Below are 23,906 nucleotides of genomic sequence, written 5' to 3'. Positions count from 1 at the left end.
TGGAGTAAGCCTTGTGGCTTCTTTGCAGTATTTATCATGGAAAACTTTGGTTTTTGCATAACTTTAGCATCTGTTGAGTAAGGTTTACATAAGCTAATGGTGATACTGCTGACCTTAAACAGCTGACTTCTGTGCATATTTAAACTAAAGTAATTTCACTGACTTCAGTGGGTTTTCCTCCCAAGGACATGTGCAGCCTTCATCTCTTGTTGATGCCCTGGTTTGTTTCCACATGGTGAAATGTACCGCATGTCCATTAACCTTTTAATGCTATCAAGCTAATCAGTTCAAAGGACTTGTCAGAAACAGACCTAAAGGGTGACAGGATCCTATTGACTGGGGGAAATAATCCAATAGCGCCGCCTCCAAATAGCGAGGAGCCCTGTGGGACTGAGGCTCTGACAGCAGCAGGGTAGCTGAAGTGAGTGAACAATTATCTGTCATGTTGTTTCAATAGTACAGGACCTGATAGAAATATTTATTTGTGCTCTTCTTTTAAACCTAAGTCCTGTCTTTTAAATCCTCTTGATAACACAATAGATGATGTGCCTGTTTGTTTTGGGCAAGGACCAGTTCACAGAATCAATCAAGTGTATGTTTTCCATTACTGTACATAGCAGCTGTTATATAAGAAACAATGAAAGAAGTAGCCTCCTTAGTGCCTCAAACTCCCACCATCCCTGACCATTGACCATCCACCAATGTCTGGAGGACCCCTCTATGGCTATGTCTGGCCTATCTAGGCCAGAATCTTGTTCCCCACAGTGGCAAACCAGATGGCTATGTGAAGCCCACAACAAAGACGTGAGAGTTTACTTTATCACTCATGATAAAACTCTCTGTCTTGGAAGAATGGGTTTAAGTTGATCTGAAGGTGGCTCATTTCTTCCCCGTGTGTTTAATAAGAGGATGGGGGGGGGCATAGATAGATAGATAGATAGATAGATAGATAGATAGATAGATAGATAACTACCATATTTGTTGTTCTGCATTTTAATATGGAGAATCTTTAGCTGACAGGCAGTCTAAAAATATGGTAAAGAAATAAGCACTTAACAGAGAGATAAATGTTAATTTTGGATTGTTGCAGTAATTATTCCAGTGTCTTAAGCCCATCTTTCCAAAAAGAAATCCACCACTCTTCCCAGTTTCGTTCTGGTCATCTCTGTCACTGAAAGTGCTTTCTTTAGCCTTCCCAGATTTGCCGTGAGCCACAAGAATCACCAGAATTTTGCATATAATTCTGTTTTAGGAATATGGCTTTGAAACTTGACTGTAAGCATTCTGTCAGCTCATTATCATACGACTCAATCAAGCTGTTTTGTATCTGAAAAAGAAAAATGGTCTTGCTTTCCCCCTGGTATTAATCTCTTTTCTCCCTTCCTTTCTTAGTAACAGATCAACTCCCAGCAATCATGATCGGATACAACGCCTAAGGCAAGAATTTCAACAGGCAAAGCAAGATGAAGATGTGGAAGATCGGAGGCGGACCTACAGTTTTGAACAACCATGGGTAAGTGCTCATTTTCAGTCACTATATACAGCGCTGCACAAAGTCCTTAGGAATATAGGAAGCTTTCTTATACCAGCTTGGACCATTGGTCCATGTAGCTTGCTATTGTTTACCACACTGGCCAGCAGTGGCTTTCCAGAGTTTTGGACATCATGCTTCTAGCCCTACCTGGAGATGCCTAGGAATGAACCTGGGGTCCTTCTGCTTTCAGAGCAGGTGCTCTACAACTAAGCTACAGCACGTCCCCTGTCTTGTGTCAGTTGTTATTCTTAATCCCTGATGCAACTTCGATTCAAGGTCCTTGGTGACCTTTAAACTCCTGACCCTTTCCTTCTCCATCTGTGGCCCAACATTCCTAATTTCATTTTGTATTGTGCTCTGCCATCTGTCAATTGTGTAAAGGGTATTGTTTGCCCTGTGACAAGGCATAGCTGGGTCACATCAATGCAGACTAGCTTATCTGTCTTGCACTTAATGCCTGTAAGGGGGTTGTGTATGCGTTATTTTCAAGAACATGATTCTCTGCTTGTGTAAGCTGTGCAGTTTCAGATAAAATATGGAGGGATTTAAGGCATTTATGTTGGACTGCACTTGAAGAGTGCTTTTAAAAAGTGCATTAAAGATAGAACCAGCAACTAGATTTTGCCAAGACAGGAAGAGATGTCCAGAAACACATAGTTTTCCCATTCCCCCACTGACACATAGATAGCAAGCCTTTTTTTTTTTAATCACCAGTATTGTTCTTTTTAATACAAAAGGGTCCCCAGGGAAGCTTACATAACAAAACACAGCTCCATTAAATCATTTTAAAAATCCAGTTTAATAATGTTGCAATTAAAACCACCAATCGCAATCAATAAGCCATTAAGAGAGAGGATGTAAATGTCATATAAACACTATCAGTAATTAAACTATCGAAGGATTTATGTAATAGGAATGTTTTGATCAGGCTTCTGAAAACCTGGAGAGAGGGAGGTCTCTGACAGATGTTCCCGGACAGGGATTTCTGCCATTGTGGGGGCACCACTGAAAAGTCAGTAGTTCTCGTGGTCACTACCTGAGCCTGTGAGTTGGCTCTATAATTAGATACACTGAGGCAGCTGCCTCACATGGCAGATGCAGTGAGGGAACACTGGCAGCCTCCTGGCTATTCCTTCTGAACTCCAGTCCCCCCACAAGCTGTTCCCTTCTGTTGGAGGACAGAGCCCTTTAGGCCAACTAGGCTGCCCTGCACCCTATAACTGTCCTGCTGTCTCAGGTGAACTGGAGGACACTATCCTGCCACCATTGTTGAATTAAGATTCAGTTGCCAGTCCAGTTGGGTGCAGTAGGAAAACATGGACTAAGGAGGGGCATAACCTGGTCCTTTGTCTCTGGCAATAAAATGTCTTGCCTGGCCGGGCTGAGTTGCAAAAGACACTTGAAGCAGGATGCTGATAACCTAAGTGTATGATTAGATTCTTTTGATAGTAGATATTCCTTGGGCACCTTCAACCATGCACACACACACACACACACACGAGTCTCACTGCAATGTGGCGATGGTATAATTCTGATGTGGGAAACCTTTGGCTCTCAAAATGTTGTTGAACTACAACCCCCATGAGCCTCAGCAAGCATGGCCAATAGTGAGGGATGACTGGACTTGCAGTTCAGCAACTTCTGGAAGGCCAAATGTTCCCCACAAACCCAAATTGTCCCAAATAGACTATGAAAGCCTCTTAAGTATGCAGTACAATTCTGTGCAGATTTTAAAAAAGATTTAACATCCATGTCATCACCAGGCTACCTTAGAAATACAGAGATAGATGACTTGTATTTCTAGCCATAAAGAAAAGAGCTATGTCATAAATAAAAACCTCATATTTTGTAAATATGTATATCATATTTGTTAACCTGGAGAACATATACAACTTTTATTCAAGTTGACTTTTGTCTCCTTAAAAGCGTTTATTTTAAATCCCAGCATAACTAATGACAACAGACGTAGCCCTTAAATCAGCTACTTCTGCAACTCTATGTAAAATACTCTATATATTTTACTGTGTTTAAAATATATGGGCTTCCTTTTAAAGCTCTGTTATAAAATATGCTTGGTTCTCCCTGGAACTAATTAAATAAAATGCTTGTTTTATTTCCTTGTAAAGATAACTCAGGAACCTATTTTTATTTTCATGTACGAGGTTCCCGAAAAGGGGCAGGCATTACGTGGAGGCTTCTTCTGCTTCATCTCAGAATTTGACTGGTTAAGGGATCTTGGGGGACACTGTCTGAGAAAACTGTGCACTCAGGACTTGAGAACTTAACTACTGAGGGTCATGGGCCAAAATGTTCTCTATCCAAACACCATAGCAACTTTAAACAGGCAACCTTGGCGTGCATTATACTTTCCAGCAATGAATGAGTGGGAAATTATTTAGATGACAGGCTGATTACCTCAGGAATGGAATAATTTCCTAAATTGTAGGTCAGAATGCTGACCTTTCTTTTTTCCCTCTTTCCTCTCACCAACAATGAGGGCCTCTTCCCCATTGGACTGATCATGTAAATGAGCTTAAAGTGACAGTAATTCTGTTAAATGTATTAATTTTAATCCTGAGCCTTATTGTTCCCTTGGCTGATGGTCTGCTCCTTTATTTAAGCTGCCTCTTTCTCTCTCTCTCTCTCTCTCTCTCTCTCACACACACACACACACACACACACACACCCCTTTACTCTTTCCTTGTGCATGTGTCTTTTATACAGACACATTCATTTAGATGCTCAAATTCTGGAGAAATAGGTCCATTGTACCTTTGAATTATTTTCTCCCTCTTGTGTATTCCAATCTGGGTAAGATCACTGTGCTGGGAAGGGATGAAACTATGATCTCATCCATTCTTAGAGTGTACAATATAGTTTTAGCATTGAGGAACAATAAACCCATCTCTCAAGCAGCGTATGCAACTTCAGGGTATTAACTTAAAATTATAGAGGTGCTTTTTCCAAAATGCATCCAGATGCAGTGAATACTAAACAATGGTAAAATGCACGCACACCAGTGGTTTACTGTGAGGAAACTTCAACCGTATTCTTTGAATGCTTTCTCTTTTTTATCTCAGCGTTCTTGGCTACAAGTATGACTGTAGAAAAACACAGCTGTGCAAGTGTTAAAAAGTTTTGAATTAGCCTGAGGGAACAGGTTTGTGGCACCAAGTGAAAGGGAGGGGTTGGGGGACACGAAAGAGAAAAGGCTTGGATGGATGTAAATAAAGGTTTACATCCATAAAAGTCCCTCAGATCCATGATGACACAGTGAGCTTTTTCCTCCTGATTTGAACAAAGAAGGTAATTTCCCATCCACAGAGCTTGATGAATAACAGATATGTATTAAAGAACTGGGATTCGAGAAGCCGAGAGAGATAAGTGTATGTGTGAAAACAGAAGGAAATTGGGTTTGCTGCATATGTCTGACATATAAAAATGACTTCTGCCTGAATCACAGTTTCCAGTTCCTGGTGGATGGTTGTGTCCATATGTCTTTTCTTGGATCATAGTGGGCAGATGTCCATTTCAAATTATTCTACAACGATTCTGTTGGCAAAACCTTTACTGATGTGCTGTGGGGTTCTGGCATTTCTTCCTGGGCTTGTATATCTGCTCTGCCAATAATTAATGAACTTCTGTCCTCAAAGCAGTCAGTCCCGTAACTTTCATGTATACAGACACTCTTATTCGAAACTTTAAAATGACACTTCCTGAAGAGAGTGGAGTAGAATAGTTAATGATGAGGACATGACTCAGACCAGTGAGCCTAGGGCAGGGGTCTGCAACCTTTAAGACAAAAAGAGCCACTTGGACCCGTTTCCGAAAGGAAAAAAAACTGGGAGCTGCAAAACCACTGCGACATTTAAAACAAATATATCTCCGGAGCCACGATCTGACAGCGGGTGGGAAGGTGACGTCGGGAGGTGCGTGACTAATGCATGCACCGCCCCCATGCGACGTCACAGCCAGTACAGCGCCCACCAATGCGCCTCCTCCCCTCGCTAGTATCCGCCCCGGAGCCGCGGCAAAGGTGTAAAAGAGCCACATGCGGCTCCGGAGCCGCGGGTTGCAGACCCCTGGCCTAGGGTGACAATTTATCTTTTCTCAGACATATTCCATTCCACATCATGCCAAGCCAGAGCTCTGTAGGGCCCCAGTGTTCACACCTGCATGAGAAGGGTCTTCCATATCTGCATCCTGGGTGGGGTTTACTTGCCAGCTTATTTCTTTAAAAAGAAATACCTGGCTTTTGCCCTCTGCCCAAAGAGTTGCTCAGAGGCAATTGCAAACAAATGCAAATATACATAATGCAATAACCCAGCCAACGAAGCACCAATGATGAAAGTAAAAACAGCAGCATGGGACAAAGCAGCACTTGCTGTCAACTCCTTAAGCAGCAGCAGAATCAAAAGATAGCTTTAAAAAGGATGCTTCCAAAAAATATCAACAAAAATGCAAGCATAGATTCCCGTCAGCCCCACCTGCATGGCCAATGTGTATGATGGAAGTTGTAGTCCAGCAATACTTAAGAGAGCCACAGTTTCCCCATCCCTGGGTTTGAGGTATTGATTTTGGCACAACAGACGTTCAAGGGTTGTGCTGAAACTACTCATCTAGTTCAGAATATGCTCAAATGTCAAAAGCACCATCCTTTTCCAGCACTCCTTCAGTGCTGTCCAGTGTTTCTCTATTCTTGCTGTGGCTGCTCCTTGGCACCATTTTCCTTCTTTTTCTTTGACCTCCCTCTCCTTGACTTCATTTTGCTTAATTTCAGTGGCTAAGCCAGGCAATGTTATTTGCTTGACCAGGTGAACAATTATATATTATAATTGTCCGCAAAGCCATGGGAAATGAGTAAGAAATAAATAAATAAAACCTATTAGCATCTTTTAATTAAACCACAAGTTTGAAGTTGAGAAACTTCTTTCCAGATGGTAGCCAGTCCTGACTGATCTTAGCAATAGCAATTTCTAAGATGAGGAGTAACCTTGAACCTGTCACTATCTTTTCAGCCTCATTTACCTCATAGGGCTGTTCTGAGAATAAAATGTGGGGGAATGTACACTGCCTTGAAGTCCTTCAAGGAAAGAGGGAGCATAAACGCAATAAGTTGATTAAACAGCAAATTGGCCTTATTTAATTGAAGGGTCTTCCATCTTTGAGCAGCCTGAAAACTTTTTAACCAAACTAGAATATTTTGGATTTAGCTCATTTGTAGTTTATTCGTGTCAATTCTAGATCACAAATATATAATAAATAAGTGATAGAGAAGTAGAATTCCAGTCCAAAATTCAACAGCTGAGTTCTACTCCTGCTGGGTTTTCATTCCAGCCCTTGATTTATATTCTGCTACCTAGGATTGGTTTGTACTGGTTCTATGTGATGGTGACATAATATACTTACCTTAATAGGGAAAGCAAGCATTATTGTATGCTAACCTAATGGTATGCAATATTGATGGCACATATTCTTTCATTATTTGTTTGGAAAAAATAAAGAATAGATGCTTTCTTATAGATTTATCCTCAATGTCAGACTAACAATGATGTTTTGAAAGACATATACAACCCAAGTTATACCCAACATTCTATTTTATACAATTAATAAGCATTACTGATGAATTAATGAAACAACAGGTGGGGGCATCATTAATTCATTATTCCACTTTATGTAGCAATTGCATCAGTTCTAAACCTTCAAAATGACATCTCCAGAAATATATTTTGGCTACGTAACCATTTTCAACAAGTTATAAACTGATTTTACATCATAAAAAGGTAAAGGGTAAAGGGACCCCTGACAATTAGGTCCAGTCGTGACCTACTCTCGGGTTGCGGCGCTCATCTCGCTTTATTGGCCAAGGGAGCCGGCGTACAGCTTCTGGATCATGTGGCCAGCATGACTAAGCCGCTTCTGGCAAACCAGAGCAGCACATGGAAACGCTGTTTACCTTCCCGCCAGAGCGGTACCTATTTATCTACTTGCACTTAAAATGCGTCCCATTTTACATCATAACTCCTAATAAATTATTATCATAAAAATTTTCTTATTTTTCCTAATTATCTTAATATGTCTTGTTGATGAAATCCTTGTTAGTCTGTCACATTAACCAAAATATTGCATAGCGTTGTAAACCTAATAAAAATCACCAGCTACAACCAACTATAGAAGAGAACTTGATCGGGGGGAAAGAAAGACAGAGAGAAAGAATGCAATTTGTTGTTCATTGAAACCAAAATATGCCCAATGAACTAATGATTTTGGATCTACTAAATATGAAATACATTATGATATATGAGGCAGTATATAAATATATACTGTAAAGAATCATTATTATATTACAGAAGACTAACATACTCATTGTGCCATAAGATTTTGTGAACTAGAGACTATTTCATAAGATGCCATCCAGATAATTTCCATCCAGCCTCTTACAGTGACCTTTCTGCCCTTTCCCACATAGTGGCAAACACCCCCCCCCCACTTTTTTTTACCATAATGCACAAGTTGATCACACTATTTCTTGATGTTTCATCTTTAGACACTAAATAAGAGGTTGTACCTCTAATTTCTTCAACTACATCCTTCCAAAACTCCTGAATATTCTTGTGCATGCATAACATTTGCATTTGATTGCAACTGTTCTAATATTCTACATGTGCCTTCTACTGAGATCTTAAAGAACCACCACAATAAGGATCTCATATCGTCATGTTGTGCACACCAACCTCCTTCTTCCGCTTTCTTTTCTCCTGTGCTTTCCTTAACAAATCTTCAAAGCCATAATGATCATTTCACTTAAGGGTCATTGTGGAAGACACAAACATATATTTATTTGTATAATGCAGCCTTGTGTGTTACGGCAGCCCTGACCGCTATTTGATTTACAAGGTCAGCACTTGTCATGCATTTCCTCACAGACAAGGCTGGAGTTCTTTGTAATTTGCACAGTTAAGACGCAGGCAGCTTTGTTTGATAGCTTTAAAGAATTATGATAATTATACTTTGTCTTGTGCTGCCCTGTTTGTACAGGTGTTAACTAGTTTCAGAGTTATACTCTGAGCACACAGTTTGTGTCCCAATACAGGGAAATATATTTTTCCACTTTGAGGGGGTGGGGGTATTTTCCATCTCTCGTATGTCGTATATTGTTGCCAAGATTAAAAATTGTGTGCAGATGCGAGATGAAACTGATGTGAAGTAATTTTCTTAAAATGCATTGTCAGGCCATTTACAAAGTGGCAGTGTGTTAAATATTTGGAGGGGCAGTTGTCTAGGAATTTCCATTTGTCAGCTGTGAAACGTATTTTCCAACCTAAGTGCATTAAGTGCAGATAGAACTTTGGGGGTGTTTATTTGTTGCTAGGATTTATTTATTTACTTTCCACCATAAGCACCCTCAAAGTTGTTTAAAAGTATGTGTAACATGGAACAGCAATGATTTTTTTAAAACAGAAAAAGCTGAAACAGTAATTGTCAAATATAAAGCTAACATTAAAAACATATAAATGATGGTGCTATGCACACATTATCCCCATGTCGTCCCTGACCCTGCAGTATTTGTTGATCTAAAGTGTGTTCAGCTGGAATACTTATAGCTCATTTTGCCCCAAAAAATGTCCTCCTGAAGAGCTCATGGTCTGCAAGTGTTAACAGGTCACCTCCGATTGAGACCGACTGAACGACTTTGCAGGGCTGTGCAATCTTCTCCCCATGTTTAACTTGTCTTTGAATGAAATGCTTTAGCTGTGATCCCTACATTGAAGGCGGTTGGAACTAGAACACCCTCAAAAGAAGGCCTACAGTGCCAGGCCGTTTCATATGGGAGAAACCATCTTACTTTCTTTGGATTGGAAAGGGGAGACACACTAATAAGAATTTAGGTGTGCCAGTATGAACTGATAATCAAACACACATGGAGGCATGTGAAACCAACCCCTACTTAGGCATAGTTCCTTCTAGTGGCTAAAAAGAACATTGGAGTCAGCCAAACTCTACATGGATGGTGTTTTATCATTTATTCATTCTGGTACACTAATACCCTTCTCCTTTCTTCCAACATGGAACTCAAGACCAAGGTTCCCAGGTCTTCAGTTTAAACATTTACCAGATCCAAATCTGCTTAGCTTCACCAAGATGGCTGCATTATGTTTCCTCAGACTTCAAAGCTAAGACTATAAAATATGCCAGCCACTTGATTTGAGCAGCGCCAAAAACAACAGTCCCTCATAGCTGTGTCCAGTGACTGATCTACAAATGCAGCCACTTTGACTCTGTTCATATTGATAACCTTGTCCTAAAATAGGTAGAACCTTTCCATACTTCTGGAATCCTGCAGATAGTCCAAATTTTATCTATCAACTTTAAGAACCTAAAGCATTTATAATAAGGGCGGGGGGGGGGATCTCTTGAAAATATGTCTTCCATTGGAGTTTTTCTGCCATGTCTATCTCTCAAATACATTTTTGTAGTATTTTTTAAGGGTATGTCTGTAAATTGGAGCATACATGTTGAAAGTGATTCACAAATTAATACATTCATAATAATAGTTTAAACAGTTCATTTTGGTTAATAATGAAAGCATTTTAAAAATTGTGCCTTTGCAGAAAAATAGCATTATTTATCATTCTGAATGCTATTGTTGTTGTTTTAAAAAACTCACCATGTGAAATTTTTGCTTTTCCTATCCTAGCCAAGTTCAAAGTCATACTCACAGAGTGGCAGGCATTCTGTATCGGTCGAGGTTCAGATGCAGAAGCAGCGTCAAGAAGAAAGGGAGAGTTTCCAGCAAGCTCAGCGGCAATACAGTTCATTACCCAGGTATGGCAAATGTCTAAGGTGATCTGGCAAATTCATGCCTGGAGCCAGTTTATTCAAAGTGTTGTGTCTTCTTTATTAAGAGGAGCCCTCTGTTATGAATGGTGCAGCTTGCAGTTCTCCCATAGAATCCCAGGAAGTGTCATTTAGCTCTCACAGAGGTATGTTCTCAAGCACCTATAGCAAACTGCAGGTGCTTTAAAGGAAGTTGAGTGCTTTAAATATATGGTATGTATGCAGCTCAGGGACACAAAAATAAATCTCAAGAAATTTTATTGTATTCAAAGAGAATTAGCATACATCCCGTAATATGTTAATAGCAGTGCTTTTTTCCTAAAAAAAAAAGTGTTTAGGGGTACTCTCATTTTCCTACTCATATTAAAATACTGCCCCTCAGTGAGGCCAAACTTATAGTCACAAAATGTTTAGGGGTATGCGTCCCCCCCAGAAAAAAAAACACTCGTTAACAGAATCAGTTGGCACAGACTTTCATAAGCAACACGCTAAGAGTGGGCCACTGGGGAAAGTTTAGAACTAATAAAGGAGTTAAAACTAATCCACAAGTTGTCAGTTCTAAAAGCATGTATAGAAATGCATAGCTAGGATGCAGAAAGTAGGTGAGGAGAAAGAGGGTCTGTCTGCCCACAGCAATGAAGAGAAAATTAGTACAAAACATAAGCCTTAAGGGCTACAGAGGTCTGTGTGGAAAAGATAAGGAAAAGAAGGAAGAGGGACACAAGTATGTTATTTTCACAAATGAGGGGAGTTTGGGGGTGATTAGTAAGGGGAAAGGCAAATACTTCAGTTCTGGAGCCAACAGTGTGAGTGATGTGACTTTCTTAATGGAAGCAGGGGGATATAGAAGGAAAAGCAGGGTGTGGTGAATTCAGTGAAGACATTAGAAGTGGTTTGTGAGCATGCAAGAGAGAAATGTATTTGCTGGACAAAGTTTTGAGAAGAGAGAGAGGCCATTTTGAAAGCAGCAAGGGAAGCATGGGGAAGGAGAAAAATCTGTTGCTTCCTTCAAAGTACTGACTCGGAGTATTTTGCTATGGTAAGGGATGCAGAGGAGAATTTGGTAGTATTTCCTTGAACCATCCTAGCAGTGCTTTTGTTCTAGAAAGAAGGTGCCAATACTGAGTACCCTCGAGTATCCCCCAGAAAAAAGCACTACATCCTAGTACAGTGGTACCTCGGTTTTCAAACATCTCCGTTGACGAACATTTCAGTTTTCAAACGCAGTAAACCCGGAAGTAAAAGCTTCAGTTTTCGAACACACCTCAGAAGTCAAACATGCGATGTAGCTTTTGTATTGAGTTTTCCGTATTGAGGCTTCTGTATTGAGTTTTTGGTTTTCGAACGTTTCAGAACTTGAACTCTTTTCCGGAATGGATTAGGTTCGAAAACTGAGGTACCACTGTATATCAAAAATAGCAAAATGAGGGGGGGGGGAGGACTTCCAGAAAAGGAGTAGTATAAGGGAGGGTTATATGACCCATTCTGTGTAGAACATACATAGTTATTTGTAACTGTATACCAGGTGAGAGGAGAATTGGCATGAATGTCACAAATTGCAACCTCAATGAGGCTCCTTGGAGAGAGGTGCCCTTAAATTTGAGCAATTTTTGAGCTACTTTTTTTGCCAGATCTGATCTTAATAAATGAAAATAAAAAACAAAGCTTACAAATGTTGTCTTCCTGGTAGCTATTGGGCGTAAAGTGTTTTAAAATGGTGCCAGCCAGGAAAAATTAATTTTAGATTTCTGCAAATGGGTTTCTGAACTACAGCTTCCTCCTGCTGCCCAGGTGTGGGTTAGAAAGAGATTAGCCTGTACTGGCAGGTGCTTCAGGCCATTCAAACTTCTTGGCTAGCTGCTGTGGAGAGGGGGGCAAAAGCAGTGGTCAGCAATGATGACAGTTGACAGCCCTGCTGTAGCCCATAAAACTGGGTTCCAAAATTTTAGAGATTTAGGGATTCTTCTGCATTATAGTTTCATGTAATGAAAATAAATATGAGCTTGACAGGAGGAAGTAGCGGTAATGGGAAGTCTTTCTTGTATAGCTTGTAACAAAGCGAATCTTGGATGTATAATGTGGATGTATGTCATAAAAGAATTAATTGAGTGAATAGAGAGATTACCATGAAAAGCTATATCAGATTGGGATACTTCCAATTTCTGACACATTTAATTGGTTCTAATATTTAAGTGCTGTCTATATACATACTTTAGTTTATAAGCACAAAGTGCTCACAGGCAGTCGTGAGTCTAGGAGGGAGATGTATTCCAAAGGAAAGGGGTTGTTCATGACTACCCAAAGCGCTGCCCCTAACGCATTCAGACATTTGCTGAATGATTGAGGCTGGTTTGGGACAGAGATTGTTTGAGTCATGTTTAAAGTAAATTTGAGAGTCTTGGGAAAATAAAGTCTAGTGAGGCAGAATGGAAGATTGGTTTAGAAAAGAGCAGGTGCCCTTGAGAGTGATGGGGAGAACAAGTGGGAGAGTTTTTCATTTGATTTTGATCTAACAAGAACAACTCTCATCAAAGCCAAAGGCTGATTCTGTGATTTTGTCTTTTCTTCTTCTTCTTCATTGAACTGATGTATTGGAGGATTGGATGAGGTTGGTAAGAATTGGGTTTGAATGGGGGAAGGAAACCATAGGAGCCCAGTGCGCTCCTGATGTTTTAGACTAAAACTATCAGCAGCTCCAGTCAGCCGTGCCGATGGGAGTTGTAGTCCTAAATATCTAAAGGGCACCAGTTTGAGGAATGCTGCCTTAAGTCAATGAGTAATTTATTCAAGGGCTTTGCCTGCATATTCCTTGTCTATAGTCAAAAAGGTGACATTTTCTAAGTCTTTGAGTGCTCAGCCAGATATTATTGCCTTCTTTGCCCTGCTTGTGGGTGTCCCGGGGCAACTGGTTGAACTGGTTCCACTGTGGGACTAAATGCTGTACCAGATCAACTTTTAGACTGATCCTACAGAGCTTTCCTTGCCTTCTCAATTAAGGGAAGATCACTATTGCATGACTGCATTTTTGCAGTTCCCCAAATTATGTCTATGATAAACTGTAATTTTTTGTCGGAAGAAACATGTAGTGCATTATTATTTCATTTATGAATTACAGGGGACTGTGGAATAACCTTCTGCAGAGCCGCAAAATATATTCTCAGTTCAAGGAAAACTGTTTGTTCAAGGTCTGTGCTACAAAACATCTGTGCACAAACAAATTAATAAGTACTTCAGTCTTTGTTTCCTCGCTTCATGGATAATCTACATTCATGCAGTTATAAATATAAATTGTTTCCAGAATTCATACATTCCTCTGATATCTTCTCATAAAAGTGGTGTTAAAAGAGCCCAACCAATCTTGCTTGCCTTATTGCTAACAGGCAGAGTGAATATGGTGTGAATCAGCTTAATCTATTGTCATTTTCAATGTGAAGCTGCTTAAAAGTAACGTTTTCTCGAAGTTGGAGCCTGCTGTTAAAAAGGTTTCTGGGATGCTTTAGAAAGCTTATGTGAACTTAAATAAAAGAGTGAATGATTCACACCATATTCACTCAGAAATCTCATTGTGCCATACGTACTTGTGTTGACAATATGGCCTTTCGTTTTGTGTGGATGGAAAGGGAAGTAAAATGGCAATGTCACAAAGCTGCCTGTCCATGTTGCATAACTACCAGTGATAATATAAGGTTTGAGTTATCTTCCACAGGACAAAGCATAATAAATTACCTGTAATTCTCCTTGGCATTATCCAAGGTCCCAGATCTGCCTGGTAGCAGAGCGTCAATATTTCTTTCCTGGGAAATGTAGTTCTCAGGAATCCTGAGTCCAATGGACTCTCTTTTGATTTCTTTTTGTGTTGAAATCCTCTATTATTTGGTGGCTATTTTCTGTTTTATTAACTTCTTTGATATATTGCTGCTCTTAGTAAGTTGCCTTCAGAGTTCCTGATGGACTGACTGGTGAGATAGAAATGTTTTAAATAAATCACTAAATGTTGGGTGACAACACAGAAACATTAGAAGTTCACTCACACAAGAAGTAGTGATGGCCACCAGCTTGGGTGTCTTTAAAGCAGGATTTGGCAAGGCTCTCAGTGACTACTAACCAGGATGCCTGTGTTTTGCCTCTGTTGTCAGAGACAATATGCCTTTGAATGTCCGTTGCTTGGAACCACAGGAGAGGGGAGTGCTGTTGAACTCAGGTCCTGCTTTGGGGTTTCTCACAGGCATCTGGTTGTCCACTGTGTGAACAGGATGCTGGACTGGATGGACCATTGGCCTGATCTAGCAGTTTCTTTTTATGGTCTTTTGCCTAATTGGTGAGAGAGCAAAGGGGAATCTGATAAACCAGGACCTATCTAGAGCAGGGGTTGTCAGCCTGGTCCCTACCGCCCACTAGTGGGTGTTTCAGGATTCTAGGTAGGCAGTAGGGGGTTCTACGGTACAAGCTGAATCCTCCTTCCATCAAGCACTGGTGGGTGGTAAGGAAATTTTACCATCAAGAAAGATGCATTAGCGGGCGGTTGGTATAAAAAGGTAGACTACCCCTGATCTAGAGTGAGAAGGGGAGGAACTGGTGCAATCTCACTCTGAACTACTCTCTGCTTGTTCTCTCTGGAGGCTTCTCCAGCTCTACATGTTGACGGACTGGGGATTGGTATACTCTCTTTATCTTCTCCACTTTCCCTGCCCTCATCTGAGAGGTAGGCAGAAGAAAAGAGGCTGTCCATGTGCATACATTGGTAGAACCAAGTGGAGCTGTATGCCCCCTATGAAGTCAGCCCTGTTTGCTTGAGGGTCAGGGCTGTTAGTTTCAGGGCAACACTCTTTTGCTTACCTCAAGCCCAAGGAAGCTGACACTTTAATTCACTTTTGTCTGTTTCCATTTCATCTCCCCCTTCCATCATCTCTGTGTCTTGCTCACGTGCATTAACTCTCTCTCTCTGCACTCTGACTGGCCCCACTCCTGTACACAAAACAAACCCCTTTGTCGTTAATGCATGCACTGTTTATGGTGAGGTTTCACTATCTCAAGCACAATACCGTACAAATAGACAGCATTTCTGCTGCCATTTAAACTCAACAGTGATGGGCCAATGGCCTGTTAAGTCCAAGGCAGCTTATGTGTTCCATTAGACAGTAATGACAGTCTGAGTTCTGCTCAGCTTGCTTAAATACCACATAGTGGAATGTTCTGATACTACATATATTGGAAACAGTTTTCCTCTGCAGTTGCATGAGCATGCTGGGCTTCGTAAGGCAAAAGACAGACCTTTGGCAATCAGGGTTGATAAAGCCCTGCATACTAATGTCCCATGTCCAGGTCTATTGCAGAATTATTGTTGAAAGTTGTAATTGCTATTACAGTATTAGCTGTCAGACTGTGAATATTTATAGTGTAGTGCCTCAAGGAACACATGTAAATTGAAGAATAGCTGGTTACTCTAAGCAAAAGAGACAAGGGGGTAAGTCTACCTGCCAAGCTGGCATCATCATCTGGGATTCCAACGTGATATTGCCTGAAATGTTGCATCACTCCCTGGCAAACTTCTTCTGAAACCAGCAGATTCTTCTGCTATTTGGAGTTGAAAGCTAGGCATTGGGAGAGGGGAAGGGGAGTTTCAATACTGCAGTCTTAACAGAACTAGAAAAGCTTTATCTGGGCGATTGTATTGACATGTGAGAAAATCAGCATTAATAGTTAGGTAAGAAGCCAGAAACTGAAATTCTGGAATACATGTATGGAACACAGAAAGGGTGTGCCTCCACAATGATGAATAAAAGTGATGTGAAAGAAAATGTGCTAAGAGTGTTGACTTAAGCACAGCATATGACAGTATGCAAGTATGCAAAAGGAGACTACTCCTATATATTTGGAGAAAAATCTGTAAGTACCAGTAAAGCTAAAGTCAGCTAACTCTGCTTTGAATCCATTTATTTATTTTCTTTAATTTTATACCCTGCTTTCCTTTCAACGAAAAACAGCTAGTCAGCAGCTAATCAGTATAAGTGAGTCACAAGTAACTTTATTTGAATTGTTGCCATGCTCAGCATTTGAATCTATGGTCAAATCTATTACAAAAGATAGTGGCCATGTTCAAACACACAATCAGACATGCTTAAGCCCTGCTGGGTTGTGACCCATGTCAAGAAATACAGTATGTCTGCAGCTAAATGCATTGGGTTTCTTGGTGCTATCTTTTGTACAAAACCCCCAACAAACTGCCTTTGCATGTGATTAACTGACCACAATTCTATGTCATATTGATTATGGTTCAGCATTCTTGTTGGACTACACTCAGTTCATCTTTGGATGTGTTGTGTGTGGTTATGTGGAAGAGGACTTCCTTGGTCATAAGTGTGTATAAAGTGGGATTCGTAGAGGGAAATACTATCCTTTTAAGGTTAGGTGCACTAGTCACAGGGCTTTTTTTCAGTGGGAACTCGCCAGAACTGAGTTCTGGCATCTCTCAGGCGGGTGCCATTGCCATTATAAGAGAATACAGGGAGATGTTCATGGTGCGTTCCAGTACCTTTTTCTAGACAAATGGCATTGACTAGTCTCAATGGCTATACAGCACCTCCAGTATCAGAGTCAGTAGACCTCTAAATGCCAGTTCCTGTGGATCACAAGTGGGAGAAGAATAGTGTACTCGTGCCTGCTCATGGGCTTCCCATAGGCTGCTGTGAGAACAGGATGCTGGGCTGAGCAGGCCTTTGGTCTGAACCGGTAGGTCTCTTCTTGTGTTCTTAAGCCCTTCCTGAAGGATACCCACTTTGATAGACTTCAGAGGGTAAATTATGGCCTGGTTGTTGGTAGGAGGCAAAAGAAGAGACCTTCTGAATTAGATTATGGGGTCATTCAGTCCAGCATCTAGCTTTCCACAGTGGCCAATGGATTACCTTCAGGAATCCCTCCACCCGCAAGCAGATTGGAAGTGATAGACCTTCCTCCAGCAACTACTCTTCAGTAGTACCGTATTTTTCGTCCTATAGGGCGCACTGGCCCATAGGACGCACCTCGTTTTTTGCGCTCACCTGCCCGAAGCACGGGGCACCCTCCGGAGGGCTCCCTGTGCTTCGGGCAACAGGCTGCCGCCCCAAGCCTCGCGCGCTTGGTGGGACCTCATGCCGGGCGCGCAAGGCTTGCAGACACTCGCCCAAAGCACGGGGAGCCCTCCGGAGGGCTCCCCGTGCTTCGGGTGACAGGCTGCCGCCCCAAGCCTTGCACACCCGGTGGGACCTCCTGCCGGGCGCGCAAGGCTTGCAGACACTTGCTGGGGCTGCAGGCTGCTGCCCGCAAGCCTTGTGAGCCTGTGGGAACTCCCACCGGGCTTGCAAGGCTTGCAGATAGCTTCCTGAAGCCTGGAGAGCGAGAGGGGTCGGTGCGCACCAATGCCTCTCGCTCTCCAGGCTTCAGCGAAAGCCTGCATTCGCCCCATAGGACGCACACACATTTCCCCTTCATTTTTGGAGGGGAAAAAGTGCGTCCTATGGGGCGAAAAATACGGTAATAGCCAATGTTCAGACTTGATCAGTTGTTTGTTATTCTATGGAGAATGAGTGACTTGACTTAGTGCCTCATACTGAGGCATAAAAAAACTAGAAAAGTTTTCCAGAAATATAACAAGTGTTTTACATAAGTGTAATGAAGTATAATAAATACCTTGTTCTGATTTTCAGGCAAAGCCGGAAAAATGCAAGCTCTGTGTCTCAAGATTCTTGGGAGCAGAACTATCCTCCGGGCGAAGGTTTCCAAAGTGCAAAAGACAACCCGAGGTATTCCAGCTATCAGGGCTCCAGGAACGGCTACATGGGAGGCCATGGCTTCAACGCCCGGGTAATGCTTGAAACTCAAGAGCTGTTGCGTCAAGAGCAGAGGCGGAAAGAGCAGCAGCTGAAAAAAAAGACATCTTCTGAAGGGTCCAGCAACTATGACTCCTATAAGAAAGTTCAGGACCCAAATTATGCCACTCCGAAAGGTCCTTTCAGACATGATGTACCCCCTTCGCCATCTCAGGTTGCCAGGCTAAACAGATTGCAAGCGCCAGAAAAGGGAAGACCATTTTATTCTTGAGTCGAAGAAAAAGGTCAACGTCCCATGCAATAAAGGAACATTTTCATATGAAGAGACTTGTATTGGGGGGCGGGGGGGGGACTTCTTCTTCTTTTTACAAAAAGGAGGTACTAAGGAATTCTTGTCTGCTTCAGTGCCTTTAGCAATATAGGCAAAGAATCAGAGGGCCTTATGTCTTTGCCATTGTGTCTCAAGTGTTATATCATGGAAGGATTTTCCATCATTTGACAATCATACTCTAGGCAAGTGATGTGTCTTAGTTATCAAGTGTCCTAGCCCAGTTCTGTGCTATCACTGTCTGCTTCACTACATTTTGCTGTCAGGTGTTCAATGCTTCAGTGAGGTCCGGTTCCAACATACATCATTAATTTGTTTTTAATGAAAAGATGCATTGCCATTCCTTTGATTAAGGGAAAGGGGTACGTATCACTTGTAAGCAGTAAGGTTGAATGTTCAGTCATGATCTTTAGCCCTTGATGTTTTACAGTTGATAAATATTTAAATGTCTGTCTGCTGAAATGCTGTTTTTCTTTGACTTCACACGTTCACTCTTGAGTCCTATCAGAAAGCTTTATCCTCATTCCTAAGCAAAAAATGTTATGTTTCATATATCCTGGGGACCTTGTTGCATTTGTCTTATACTTTAATCATATATAGGTTATATTATCAGTGAAAACCTTGTATTTATAAGTTAACGTTGCCTAATAATAGTGGAGGGACATTGCTGTTTCATGAAGCATGTAGAATGGTGGAGAGAAAAATATCTCTCTGGTTTGGTTTAACAACTTTGGTGGAGATTTTTAATTATTATATTCCATTACAAAAAAATGAACCCCCAAAATGAATTATAAATTAAACATTGCCCAGTTACTCCATACATCATAATTTAATTTGTCCTTAATTTTTTTTTGGGGGGGGGGAATACAGGACAAAATAAATAAAAAATCTATTTTTGCATTTAAAATAGTTTTTTTAAAACCTGTTTTTTGACAATTTGTAAAGCCTTGTGGACAATTTGCTCTGTGCTTCCATGTTACTGTATTTTTACACCTCAGTATCACGGTAAAGATCAACCATAAAGGGGGTAATAAAAGAGAATGGGGCGGGGACATTGGTAAGCATTGTCATGAAAAGATGTTGGTGTCCAAAAAATAATGGAAACAAAAAGATTGTTCCAGCAGAGTTATTGTTAATGTGTATATTGGGTATATGAAATTTTCCTTTGCAACAGCTGGTTTTGTGTTTGACACTCTGAACGTTGATTGTGAAAGAGACATGTGTACACACACATAACTGGATTGCTAAAGTGCCTGCAAATCCTGATGTGAAAGCTCAGCATATCATGCGTAAATGAACAAAAAGAAGTATCAGTTATTGCTTGTGTATTGTTTGCCTTTTTTTATAAAAGACAAAACCCAGTCCATTTTACTTCTGCCTCAACCTTCTTTCAAGAATATATGTGACAATTCAGCACATGCTATATCTTTATGCCTGCTTGTTATTATTTTTTTTGTTAATATACTCAAGTGTTAAAAATTTGCTACTAATGTAAGCACAAACATTGAATGACCATGACTCTTTTACGCAGAGACTTTACAACACTGTGTAAAATGGCACTCTCTGTAAATACAGAAATTTAGAATAAAAAGACTGTTTTCATCTTGGTTTCAATATCCTTCTGAAGCTTTCAAAAACTGTAGCCATTACTTGATTTTGAGAGAGAGAAAGAGATTTTCACAGATGTTGTTTTATAATGTTCCTAGTGGTTTGAGCTTCCCTTTCTTAAAAAATTACAGACATTTAACTTTTTCTTTCAAAAAAAGAAAAGATTTGTGGGGCCCATTAAGAGTTCCAAAACTGATTCTAAGAAAGAGAAAGTGGTTAATAAATGCTTTTAGTTACTTCTATAAGCTCTGTAATTTAAGAGTTTCTGTTCTAAGACAGAACCACCATATTGGATCAATCCCTCTCCCTCTCCCTCTCTCTCTCGGCAGGCTTGTGCAGCCTTCAGCCCTCATGCAATGGCCTTTGGGGTTTTTTTGGGGAAGCACTGTTTGGATCACAACCCAGCTAGGACAGTGTGGTGGCATCTTTTATACGCACTGGTGTCTCTACATTTAATTGACAAATCTGTAATCCCAGTCAGGTGACAAGCCTGCCAGTGACGCCACATGATTCCTGAGGTTGTTCATTATCTGCATGAAGGAGTGCTCTGTGGTAGGAATGGATAGGCTTTTGGTCCCAGAGGACTGCTTAACCAACTCTACAGGGGGTCACAAGCCAGTGGTGGGTGTGGCCACCCACACTCTCACATAGACTTGTATGGAGACACAAGCGTACACACACACAAGCACACAACCCTTCCTCATACAGCTCAGTTACAGAGGCATTATTGCCCTTACTCTACTCAGTGATTGATTCAACCATAGAATTGGAAGGGACCCTCAGGGTCATCTAAGCCAACCCCATGCAATGCTGGAATCTCAACTAAAGCATCCATGACACATGATCATCCAACCTCTGTTGAAAAACCTCCAAGGAAGGAGAGTCTATCACCTTCTGATGGAGTCCATTCCACCTTTAAACAGCTCTTGCTGTTTGGTTGGAATCTCCTTTCTTGTAACTCGAATCCATTGGTTCAGGGCCTACACTCCAGAGCAGAAGTAAACAAGCTTGCCCTATCTTCCATGTGACAGCCCTTTAGATATTTGAAGACAGGTATCATATCTCCTCCCAGTCTCTCCTTCTCCAGGCTAAACATGCCCATACAGCAGTATATGTGAAAAGGATCTGGGGGTCTTGGTAGACCACAAGCTTAACACAAGTCAGGAGTGTGATGCAGTAGCAAAAAAAAAAAAAAAGCTAATGCAATTGTAGGCTGCATCAACAGAAGTATAGTGCCCAGGTCAAGGGAAGTAATAGTCCTACTCTATTCTGCTTTAATCAGACCACACCTGGAATATGTGTCCATTTCTGGGTACAATTTAAGAAGGATGTTGGCAAGCTGGAAGGTGTGCAGAAGAGGGCAACCAAGATGCTAAAAGATCTGGAAACCAATGAGGAATGATTGAGGGTGTTGGGTAAATTTCCCCCCCTGCTGTCCTATGAGTGTTGGCCCTGTAGCAATGGATTTGAGTTAGAAGCAAATTGCATAATTGCAAAGGACACAAATCGCTGCAAAGGATGGGTACTAGTAGGTAGGCTTACCTTCCAGTAGCACCATGGACCACTCAGTGTCCATTATTTCTGCCAAGAAAGAGAAGGAAAGAAAAGTAAGATATCGACAGCAGAAGAAGCAGAAAAATATTTTTCTCCCTGGTGTTTGTTCAGGTTCCACCCCCCTCCAGAGTTCATGATTCCCCTCCTAATGCAGAGTATTGGCACAAAGGGGATCAAAATGGGGTGGGGGAGAAGAGAGAACATCTGCTTAAAACAGATTGTACAATGCCAGTAATGTTCTGTTTTACCCATTAACAATATTCAAGCTATTTTTCTCCTTTTTGCATTCCTTGTTCACACAGCATCTCCTTTTGAGCAATCCTGCAGTGAAAATCAGTGCTAATCCTTTATTTGCATGACATCACAGCCAGTTGCCATGGCAATCATGTCAGCTTATGTATTCTGACTATACTCCAGGTTCAAGGGAAGGGATGGAGGGGAGAAAGACGGCAAGGTGGATTTTGATTCATAATCTGAAGCTGATGCAGCAAGTAGGTTCTATTTTAGATGCAAATGCAAGAGAGAAGTGAACTCATAATTTTGCCCTCTGCACATCTAATGACCCAGGACCGATCAGCAAGCCGTAAAAATCAGGTAACGTGATAGCGGCAGAATTTGCACTTCTAAGTATGTGCAGATTGGACTAAGGTCCTTTCCAAAATCAAATCATTTATGCAGTGTAGTACAAAATGTGGGATGGAAAATCAGAAAACCCTGATTGAAAAGGAAGTATTGCAGAGATTGGCAGTATCCTGTGAAAGATTTTTAGCATTTGCCATTGTTAAGAGAGTTTCTTATGAGAAAGTCAGATAGTCCCTTAGATCAATAACTTTCTGCTAAGGGAGAATTTGGCTATTTCCCTCCCAGCTTCATCATCATCCTGTGTTCTTGCCAAAGATCACATTTCTCACACTAACTATTTTCAGTCCCAATGGAGCGTGTAATAATGAGAGGGAGCCACTTTTCATACAAAACTGTCTTTTGTTCTGATTAACAGGTTTGCATACAAAAGCTAATGGTAATTGCACTAGGGAAAGAAGATCCGGAGATATGATATAGAGGAAATACAGCTACAGCTTTGACAGATATAGTATATGAAGACGAGAAGCCTAAAACAGGTTAGTGTGGGCATCCATTCAGACCTCCAGAAGGCAATCATCCCACTTGGCTCCTCCACAGCTCTGAGCCCACTGTACATTGGTCATCTCTGACCCTTCCTACTAATCATATTTTCGTTCTCCAAGTTACAAGCCTCCCAGCATTGGCTGTGTAGCCTCTGAGTTCTGGAGCAGTCCTATTTTCACAATGGTAGCTTCTGCAACTACAAGCCATATGGTACAGCTCACAGTATAAATGTTAAATAGTTAAAATGGACCCACATTCCTTCCTAAGAATCTATTAATATGTGCCACGTCTGCTACAGCATGATTGCCATTTCCGTTAATTTTAGTTTCTATTCCACAGCCTGTAACCAGGAATTATGTGGGCTAACAAGATCACAAGGTAAGCTCCCATGCCAATTCTTCCTGAAAGGCAGTCATATGGGCCACATCTGCCCTGGTTTCCTATTGCAGTCAATATTACAAGTGCAGAATGAGACCTAATGGGAATAATGACAACACCACACTGGCATGTGTGAATTGGGTCAAGGTCTGGTCCCAGACATGTCCAAAACAGGAAGAACTGAAAGCTTGCATAGGAGAGCTTGTGTCTTTGTTTATTTCACTGAATTCTTCAACCTTGGGTCCACAGATGTCATAGGACTTCAACTCTCATCATCCCTGACAAGTTAGTTGGCTGGGGCTGAAGGCAGTTGGGAGTCGAACAATGTCTGGGGACCCAAGGTTGACGAGCTCTGTATAGTAACTAAGGTGGAATCTACACACATATAAAAACCATTATGAAAATGCTTTTTTAAAAAAGCGTTTAAAAAAAAATACATTGAATTTTCCATAAGACTCATCATCACCATCTGGTGTCACATTGTATATTGCACTTGCAGCTGCATAGCTGAGTCCAAAGTCTCTTCGACTCATATCCTTGAAATCAATCTGCTCTTTTGAAGAACCAGCTATGCCACTTTGTGAAAAGTGTCCCCAATGAGTTCACAAATGCACATTCTCTGCTTTGCGTTTCCCGACAATTCAACAGGCATGTTTGTGAGTGTCAGGTGATGTGCATGTATTGGTTTTCCTGTCAAACACCACAGCAGCCTCAACACAACTGGATTCAGGATTCT

The 23,906-nt window shown here is 41.2% G+C and overlaps 1 protein-coding gene across 3 annotated transcripts in view; it reads left to right on the top strand.

The window, feature by feature from the left end:
* The window catches only part of PARD3 (par-3 family cell polarity regulator), a 549,815-nt gene extending 529,708 nt beyond the window's left edge, over nucleotides 1–20,107 (top strand). For all 3 annotated transcript variants that reach the window (XM_081163479.1, XM_081163478.1, XM_081163477.1), the window contains 3 exons: nucleotides 1,393–1,513; nucleotides 10,233–10,360; nucleotides 18,055–20,107. In XM_081163479.1, coding sequence (XP_081019605.1) covers nucleotides 1,393–1,513; nucleotides 10,233–10,360; nucleotides 18,055–18,448 — 643 coding nt within the window. In that variant the 3' untranslated portion in view covers nucleotides 18,449–20,107. The remainder of the gene's footprint in view (nucleotides 1–1,392; nucleotides 1,514–10,232; nucleotides 10,361–18,054) is intronic.
* The last annotated feature ends 3,799 nt before the right edge of the window (nucleotides 20,108–23,906 follow it).

Source organism: Podarcis bocagei, assembly GCF_964188305.1.
Source record: "Podarcis bocagei genome assembly, chromosome: 12".
In the NCBI taxonomy this organism is placed as follows: Eukaryota; Metazoa; Chordata; class Lepidosauria; order Squamata; family Lacertidae; genus Podarcis; species Podarcis bocagei.
Note: the sequence above shows the minus strand (reverse complement) of the source record. Positions and strands in the feature narration are given on the sequence as shown.